General features: G+C 45.5%; 1 protein-coding gene across 3 annotated transcripts; it reads right to left on the minus strand.

The window, feature by feature from the left end:
• Nucleotides 1-4,774: 4,774 nt before the first annotated feature.
• Nucleotides 4,775-8,899, minus strand: LOC127755343 (indole-2-monooxygenase-like). 3 transcript variants are annotated; one of them, XM_052281000.1, is made up of 4 exons: nt 8,363-8,899; nt 6,493-6,927; nt 5,332-6,043; nt 4,775-5,138 (listed from the first exon to the last, which is right to left on the minus strand). In XM_052281000.1, the coding sequence occupies exons 1-3, from the start codon at nt 8,840-8,842 to the stop codon at nt 5,375-5,377; spliced, it is 1,584 nt and encodes a 527-aa protein (XP_052136960.1). In that variant the 5' UTR covers nt 8,843-8,899; the 3' UTR covers nt 4,775-5,138; nt 5,332-5,374. The 3 variants fall into 3 exon arrangements, with proteins under 3 accessions (XP_052136960.1, XP_052136961.1, XP_052136959.1); XM_052281001.1 differs by lacking the exon at nt 4,775-5,138 and having other exon boundaries at nt 5,187-6,001; XM_052280999.1 differs by lacking the exon at nt 4,775-5,138 and having other exon boundaries at nt 5,187-6,043.
• Between the last annotated feature and the right edge of the window lie 420 nt (nt 8,900-9,319).

Genomic DNA, 9,319 nt, shown 5'->3' on the forward strand with positions numbered 1-9,319 from the left:
CAGGACCATTCTTTCATAACTTGATTAACAACCAACTGAGAGTCTCCACGGACGATTAATCGGCGAATGCCTAGAGAGATGGCAATCCTTAATCCATGGAGGAGCGCCTCGTATTCCGCCACATTATGGGACGCAGAAAAATGTATCCACAACACGTAGCTCAACCTTTCTCCAGTCGGGGAAATTAAAACGACCCTAGCTCCAGTGCCTGTAAGCCTCTTCAACCCGTCAAAATGCATAGTCCAATATTCTATCTTTTCCTCTGGCACGTCTTCTTGGCACTCGGTCCACTCAGCGAGGAAGTCAGCTAAAGCTTGTGACTTGATCGAAGTTCGTGGCTTGAAAGATATGTCCAAAGACATCAATTCTAAGGCCCACTTCGCAATCCGTCCGTTTGCGTCGCGGTTATGAAGTATATCCCCGAGTGGAAACGATGTGACCACCGTGACCGAGTGACCTTGGAAGTAGTGAGACAATTTCCTGACGGTAATTAAGACGCCATATAATAACCGGTAATTAAGACGCCATATAATAACTTTTGAACCTGGGGATATCTCGTCTTGGAGTCGGCCAAAACCTCGCTAACGAAGTAGATTGGTCGTTGGACTTTTTGAACATGGCCTTCCTCTTCACGTTCGACAACCAGGACCGTGCTCACAACCTGAGAGGTCGCCGACACGTATAACAGCAGCGGCTTTGCGGATGTGGCGAGTCCAAAACTGGCGAAGTAGTGAGAAGTTTCTTGAAGTCTTCAAAGGCTTTTTGTGCTTCGGATCCCCACTGGAAATTGTTAGTTTTCTTCAGCAACTTGAAGAAGGGCATCCCCCGCTCACCGAGTAGCGAAACGAACCGGCTGAGCGCCGCCATGCAACCAGTCAGCTTTTGGACATCTTTTTAGGAGCTTGGCGGTTTCATGTTGAGGATGTCATTGATTTTCTCCGGGTTGGCCTGTATGCCTCTTTGAGATACCATAAATCCGAGCAACTTCCCTGACGGTACTCCGAAGATGCACTTTTCAGGGTTTAGTTTCATCCTGAAAGCACGAATGCTTTCAAAAGTTTCTTCTAAATCCGCGATCAGGTCATCCTTCTGCTTGGTCTTGACGACTACATCATCAACATAAACTTCAACATTGCGGCCGATCTGAGTTGAAAAATATCTTTGAATCATGCGTTGATAAGTTGCTCCGCGTTCTTCAATCCAAAGGGCATGGTGATGTAGCAGTAGGCCCCAAAGGGCGTAATAAATGCGGTCTTCAAGCAGTCGGATTATTTAAGTCGGATCTGATGATATCCCGAATAACAGTCCAAGAAACTGAGTAGCTCGCAGCCGGCTGTTGAGTCAACCACCTGGTCAATGCGAGGTAATCCGAAAGGATCTTTAGGGCAAGACTTGTTGAGGTCGGTGTAATCGACACACATGCGCCATTGCCCGCTCTTCTTCCGAACCAGGACTGGGTTAGCCAGCCAGTCGGGGTGGAGGACTTCTTTGATGAAGCCTGCTGCTAACAGCTTGGCTAATTCCTCTTTGATTGCATCCTTCCTATCTTGTGCAAAACGGCGGAGTCGTTGTTTGATGGGTTTGGCATCTTCCTTGACATGTAAAGAGTGCTCAATCACCTCTCTGGGAATACCAGGCATATCAGATGGTTTCCACGCAAAAATATGTTTATTATTCTGAAGAAAGGTAATGAGCGCGCTTTCCTATTTACAATCTAACTCAGCGCCTATTACAGTAGTTTTGGTAGGATCTGAGGGATCTAGTGGAATCTTCTTAGTTTTGTCGTTGCTTTCTTCGGTCTTTGACAACTTGTTCGCGGGCACTTCTCCTTCGCTTGCCGTGGTCGTAGCTAGTCGGATCTCTTCGCGAGCGAGAGTGATCTCATGGGTTTGGGCCATCTCGCAACTTTCTTTGTCACATGTGACGGCTTGCTTGATGTCGCTCCGTAGTGATATGACTCCTCGAGGACCAGGCATCTTCATCATCATGTAGGTGTAGTGTGGGACGGCCATGAATTTGGCTAGAGCCGGTCGTCCGAGTATAGCATGGTACGCTGTCTCAAAATCAGCAACTTCGAAACAAACATTTTCTGTGTGAAAGTTTTCTCGAGTGCCGAAGGTAACCGGAAGAGTGATCTGGCCGAGTGGTGTAGCGGATAATCCTGGGATGACACCGTGGAAGGGTGCATTACTCGGCTTTAATTCTGTTCGAGGAATCTGCATATCGTCAAGGGTCTTGGCGAAAAGGATGTTGAGTGCACTGCCACCATCGATGAGAGTTCTTCGGAGCTTGACGTTACGAACCACTGGGTCTAGTACCAGGGGGTACCACCCCGGTGGACCACTCGGTCGGGATGATCCGAGCAGTCGAACTTAATTGCTATCTCTGACCACCGAAGGTATTGGGGCGTGTTAGGCTGAACCGCATTGATCTCCCGTTCTGTTAGCTTCTGCTTTCTCTTAGATTCATAAGCCAGGGGTCCACCAAAGATGTGATTGAGTTCTTTGCGATGATCTTGAAAACCAGTCGAGGCATCGTCTTCATCATCTTTCTTTTTTGATGTGCCTTGATCTCCGTCTGAGGGCTTACGTGCGCTCTTCACATATTGCTCCGCAAACTGTTTGTAGACGAAGCAATCTTTGGTCACGTGGTTGGAGTTGGGATGATGCGGACATTGGGAGTTCATTATCTTGTCGAAGGTGTTGACGCGGGAACGTTGTCGGGAAGATGGAGAGGTTGTTGCCACAAGTTCTTCGGGCTTCTTGTGGTTGTTACTTCCACTCCCTCCTGTGGTCGGCGTATCCTTCTTTGGCTTCCAAGTAGTGCCCGACTGCTTGGACGCCGTAATAGCATCTTCGGCTTTGGCGTACTCATTGGCTTTTTCAAACATCTGCTTGACCGTCTTGGGAGGTTTGCATCCGAACTTGCCGACTAGGTCCTCGTGGCGAATGCCTTTAGTAAAGGCGGCAATGATGACATCGTCGGCGATGTCGGAGATCTTGTTGCGTTGCTCAGAGAAGCGTCGAATGTAATCTCAAAGAGATTCTCCAGACTTCTGAATGATGTTGTAGAGATCGAAGTGTCTACTAGGCCGTTCAAAAGTGCCTTGGAAGTTGGCGATGAAGTGGTCGCGTAGCTCTGCCCATGATCCGATCGTGCCGCGGGGTAGTCCGTGAAGCCATGACCGGGCAGAATCTGCTAGGGCCACAGGTAGATAATTCGCCATGGCTTTACTATCTCCTCCTGCTGCGCGGATTGCGAGACCATAGACGATGAGCCAAGACTAAGGGTTGGTGGTGCCGTCATATTTCTCGATTCTAGTCGGCTTAAAGGCGGCTGGCCAATCCACTCGACGCAGATCGCTTGTGAAGGCAGCAACTCCGTCTACATCGTCGTCGTAGCGATCTGGTGAATGATAGCCTTTTGCTGCGCGGCATTGGTTAATGGTGTCGCTAAGATCGATGGGACGCCTTTGATGTGGGGAGTGTGGTCGTTCACCTCGACGCTCCCTATATCGTTCAGGAGGCGAACGAACAGATCGTTCATCATGTCCCCTGCTCCTGCGACTAGATCCGGCGCCGGTAATGCTGAGGCTTGGTTGGTGATAGTCTTAAGATCGAAGATGAGGGACTCGGCTACCAGTCGGGGTGTGGGCGCTTGCGGAGTTGGCTGGAACCGAAGTAGCGATCATGGTCTTCGTCTGATTCAAGATTTTTACAACATGATCAGCTTGATTGAGTACATCTTCCTTGAGGAGGGTGTCGAGGAGAGTGATTACTGCAACCGCGTTCTGCTGGGGGGTGCGAAAAACTGCTGTTCCATCGACGTCTTGTTGTCCAATGAGCTCTCTCGCTCGTTGCCCAGATTCCAAGGCGCGCTGCCGTCGATCTTCAGCCTCCTTTGCAATCCGTTCGCGATCTTGCTGCTCACGCTGTAGTCGTTCTCGCTCCTGTCGCTGTCGCTCTTCCTCCAGTCAGCGACGTTCAGTTTCTTGCCGTGTGCGCTCTTCCTCAGCTTCCCTGGCTCGACGCTGTTCCTCCGTTTCGTTGTCAGCCATGAATACACTGAAAAAGAGAGGCGTGTAGTTATCCTCATAGCTGTCGTCGAAGTCGTCGAAGTCGCCATGGTCGTAGTGGTAGCCGAAGTCGTCGTAGTCGAGGATCTCGGTTGGTCGAGAACTGACGCCAGGGGAGCTGAGGTAGCCATCCAACTCTTTCGTCGAGACTGTCCCAAGAGGTTGGAGTATAACGCCAACCTCCCTGGATCTAGATTGGATCGGGGCCGAAGCCGGAGCTCGCCTAGATCTTCGAGTGGGAGATGTCTTGGCTATGAAGACAGCGGCCAAATCATCAGGAAGTTCATCAGGATTGAGGGATCGGACCCGTCATCTTGATCTGGTCGCGGAGAAGTAGATTGGATCTCGTCCGAGTGGTTTGAAGCCGACTCGGGAGAGATAATCTTGGAGTAGGCCTCGGCCGAGTTCGGAATACCGAACGGTGCGGGGACCTGATCTCTCCCCGACTGGTTCGAATCCGAGTCAAGGAGAGAGATCTTGCCGAAGTCGTTGGTGATGAAGTTGAGGCTGCCGAACCGGAACGCCTGCCCGGGAGGGAAGGCAAAGTCGTCGATGCCGGAGACGGAACCCATCGCACTTAGTCGGCAAAAACTTGACGCTACCCCTACCTGGCGCGCCAACTGTCGAAACAAGATTTCGGCAATAATAAAAGGGGGTGGCTATCAAGCTATGAAAGTGGATGGGTTAGGAGACAAGGAATTTTGTACAGGTTCAAGCCTTCTTATTCAAGAAGTAATACCCTAGTCCTGTCCGGGGATGATTCCGCCGAGTGTATTATTGATTGTATGATCTAGGGAAAAAATCGCGCCCCAAGAGGCATACGGACCCCTCCTTATATAGGGGAAGGAGTCCGCTTTACAAAATACAGTCCATATCTTAACAGAATATGGGATTACAGATAAAATACAATCGTAACCGACTAGGATCCCGGATATTTCCTTGACATACAAGTTTAGAATCTAACCCGAGTCCTCATGAAGATATTCTATCTTTATTCGGTATCCTGTACCCAGCTGGAATATAACCGCCATGTAGATATGGGGTATCCATAATCTCCACACCACTGCATACACAAAGTAAACAAACAAACAGATTAAGCATCGACAACCATGCAAAAATTATTACTTGTTACACACATAATTTGTGATAAGAATTGGATCCTCCAAGGGTTGAAGCATAGAGAAACGGTGTATAATGACTTTGTCCAGAGGTAAACATTAGTGTAGACCCCCATAGGTCATGGTAGACTTTCTCACATTAAAGTTGGACAATTCAATTCCTTCGAGTACTTGCTAGCAGCTACACATGTTGCTTTGGAACCAACAATAGCTTTTCTTTCAGACGCACCGACAACCCAAACTCTTCTGACATATCAACCTCCATTGCATGTGCAGGCAGCGCCCAATCAAATTTCCAGAGAAGGTTCGCTAGTGTGATCTCGATAACTGCCATGGCAAAGTTCATCCCGAGGCACATTCTCCTTCCAGAACCAAATGGCAAGTATTGATAGTTATTCACCCAAAAGTTGACTGACGCAGTGGCAGAACCATTCACACTTTCAACAAACCTTTCTGGCATGAACTTCTCTGGATCATCCCAGAAGCGTTCGTCCCTACCAATGGCCCAGGCGTTGACCAAGACACGCATCCCTGAAGGGATCATATACCCATCGATGTTGCAGTCAGCCATGGAGACGTGTGTCGCAAGGAGTGGTGCCACAGGGTGCAGCCTTAGTACCTCCTTCACAACTGCTCTCAGGTAAGTCATGTTGTTAACTTGAACTTCACTAACAATTGCTTGTCCATTGGGAATGGAAGCCCTCACCTCATCCTGCACCTTCTTGAGCATGTGTGGCTTCCGCATGAGCTCAGCAAAGGTGAATTCGATCACCCGAGCAGACGACTGTGTTCCCGCAATAAAGACGTCCTGTTGGTTTATAATTTGGTGAAGATCAAACTTAAGATGACCCTGTTAAAGTACAATATATTTATCCAATTGACACTTTTATGCACAAGTAGATTATAGGTTTCAATGCAGAGAGTGAACATTGACACATTTTACTTTGTAAAATGCAGGTTTTAACATTTTGTGTGAATAGATTGTTCGACTAGATTTGGATAAATCAGTTTGAGTCTGTAAGTAAAAATGGATCTACAAAACAGTCTTTGATTGTATTTCCTGAAATACTTTCTGAAATTGATGCTTGGCTTATGCGAATTGCAAAATAAGGCACGGCCATTTTTCTAATTAAAATACGACTATTGAATATCCCGACAATTGCAAATGGAGCTGTCTAATATGATGATTGGAACAACTCATAAATGTCTTGTGCAATTGTGCATAGCCAAGAATGGTTTATTCATGCTATACTATGCATAATAAATAATTTTTAGAGTACACTCGGAGTAATTAATTACCTCAAGAATAGCTTTGACATGTTCTTCGGTGAGACCATACTCCTTCCTAACAGACAGTAAAATGTCCACAAAGTCATCTTTGTTACGGCCACATACTAAGTATGAATCGCACTTGCTCTCATGGTCGTCGATCAGCTTTTTCAGCAGCATGTCCCACCTCTTTTTCAACCTCTCAGCTCTTGCGCACATCACCTTCCCAATCACGCCAATCCGAGCTAAAATTGAAAAGTACTCCTCCACGTTGAAGATAGAAAGCAGCTTTATTGTCTTATTAACCAACTCTTGGAGGAGCTTTTTCTGCCTGTCATCCCCGACTAACTTCCTTGACACAACACGGCATGCGAGATCGTTTGTGAATGAGCAAAGAATCTGGCCTATATCCACTGCTTCACGTGCGAATGCCGCTTTGCTTATCTTCTCCATCACAACTTTCACCTATCACATTTTATGGTTTTAAATTGTATATACGTTGGTGCAAGTATTGCATGACCAACACAAAATTAAGTTCAGAACATCAACTTACAGAATAACTTAACTATTCTTGTTCCATAAGTCAGCTTGACAAAAAAAAAGGTTTTCATGACCAATTTAATGATTCCAAATGGTAATAATTGGGTGCCGTAGTAAAAAAGAAGGAAAATTCGGTTCATAGCATAGGTGACACGTCAAATTCAGAAAAATACCACACGAACTTTCCCATTCATGTAAAGTCAAAACACACGTCATTTTCTTCTTTCAAGAATATCACTACCGTCACTCTTTTTAGAGTTTGTTGAATTCTCAACCCAATACAGATAATGAAGTATCCAAAATACCCTAACTTCAAATGCAATACCCTCCCATTTCCTAAGGTGTGTTATTGTCATCCCAGATTGATCTTATCATGCGCAAGTAGAACTTGGAGGCTACAAGTATGGAGATGGTTTCTTGTACTCTCAATTTGTTCTTATGAGATGGGTTTCACCTTCTTCTATTACAATATTTCAGGATTAGGAGTAGGAAGGAGGTGTGAAGATGGCAAGCATAAAAGTTCCACTGGTGAAGTACGAAGTAGCTCAACTGGATGTGCCATTTTGTCTAAATAAACATAGTCGGCATGAAAATCGTGGTAGTGGTATTAAGAAAAGTGGGTTAAATTTTGTTGTACTTGAATGCCCAGGAAGATAATTCCATCCACTATTTCACTCTGGAATTTACAACCTATCACGATCTTTTCAGGTAATAGTTAAACCAAAGAAATAATAAAATAACATATTATGAAAGTAATAGTAGAAAATCTATTAATATATATAGTAGAAAATCTAGCATGAAAATAGTTAGAAGTCCTCGAGAGTACCAAAGGAAAGGTAATGAAATATTTGAAGATCAGACCAATACTAGATAAACGCATCAGGATTTTGAGATTCGTGTAGTCAGGGTGATCAAATTACACTGTCATAATTTTGAAGCACCGGCATCAAAAACATTTTTTTCTTTTCTCCAATCAATAGACTTTGGGAGCAAAGATAGTTGTCTTACTAAGTCGTCGTTTTGACTTTGGTCAACGTCCAATTGTTTCAAGTTTGAATAAATTTATAAACACATATATACTAAATTAGTTTCATCAAATCAATAATTGAATACATTTTCATAATAAATTTATCTTCGGTCGAAAATGTTACTATTTTTTTTCTACTCGTACAAACTTGGCCAGAACGAACTTATAACCTGAAACGGAGGATCTATATCTTATTATTTCATTAAATGATGTAATCGATCATCCTTGAAATATGAAAACAAGTTACAAAATATGTTGGTTCGGAGAAACAAGGTCCCAATGTTTACAACTTGGACAGTTATTAATATGAAGGCATGAAGTAACACTTGTTACCTCCTCCTCACGGGCAAGCCATAGCGACTGCACCTTGTTGACACTCAGCAGGTGCGTGTTCACAAGCTTCCTTGCCTGCCGCCAATCCTCGCCATACGGTGCGAAGCCAATGTCGCGCGAGCCGTAGAAGATGATATCCGCTAGAACGGTGCGTGGCCGCGACGCGAACACGTCGTCATGCGTGCGCAGGATGGCCTCGGCGGCACGGGGCGAGGAAGCGACGAGCACCGGCAACGACGTGCCAAGTCGGAGGAACATGAGGTCGGGCGCATGCTTCGTGGCGAGGCGGCAGAGGGAGACGTGAGGGAGGGCGCCGATGAGGTGGAGGTGCCCGATGAATGGCAAGGCTGGAGGTGAAGGTGGCAAGGGGTTCTTCCTCGCTTGGCATGCAGTTAGCAGGGCCAGAGCATAGTGCAGCAGTAGGAGGATGAGAGGGGACAGTAGCAACCACAACCATGTTCGTGCAGCCATCTCATCCATGAGATCTATATTGTAGAACAGTTCAGGGATGCAAGTTCTAGGCGAGAAGCGATAGTGCTAAATTCCTCCAATTTATACCCGATTTCATCTCATCTTCCTTTGCTCTCCCGATCATTATCATACCGTAAATGCCAAAATACATACTGACAAGATACCATGGAGAAATGAGCGTGATAGTACATATATATGGACAAATAACAAGTGCCCAGTCTCTAGCACTCGACACACACATCACTGTCTAAGAGCTTGACACTTATGTGATGTATCCACATACATACATACATAGGAATATATCCTATGCACACATATGTATATGTATATGTGTATATATCTGTGTGTACACACACATGCATATATATCTGTGTGTACACACACATGCATATGTTATATGTATGTATTGCAAAGTAATATCCAGAAAATGATATATCACTTGGCATCACTTGTAAAAAATCTTTTTGATCTTGTAACTAACAAAAT

The sequence above is a fragment of the Oryza glaberrima genome, chromosome 11, assembly GCF_000147395.1.
Source record: "Oryza glaberrima chromosome 11, OglaRS2, whole genome shotgun sequence".
In the NCBI taxonomy this organism is placed as follows: Eukaryota; Viridiplantae; Streptophyta; class Magnoliopsida; order Poales; family Poaceae; genus Oryza; species Oryza glaberrima.

What these genes read in the sequence shown, in the direction of transcription:
- LOC127755343 (XM_052281000.1), bottom strand. Translation starts at nt 8,842, where the DNA reads ATGGATGAGATGGCTGCACGAACATGGTTGTGGTTGCTACTGTCCCCT. An exon ending in GGCTTGCCCGTGAGGAGGAG is followed by an intron (nt 6,928 to 8,362) that starts GTAACAAGTGTT and finishes AAAATGTGATAG; the next exon opens with GTGAAAGTTGTGATGGAGAA. An exon ending in ATGTCAAAGCTATTCTTGAG is followed by an intron (nt 6,044 to 6,492) that starts GTAATTAATTAC and finishes GTACTTTAACAG; the next exon opens with GGTCATCTTAAGTTTGATCT.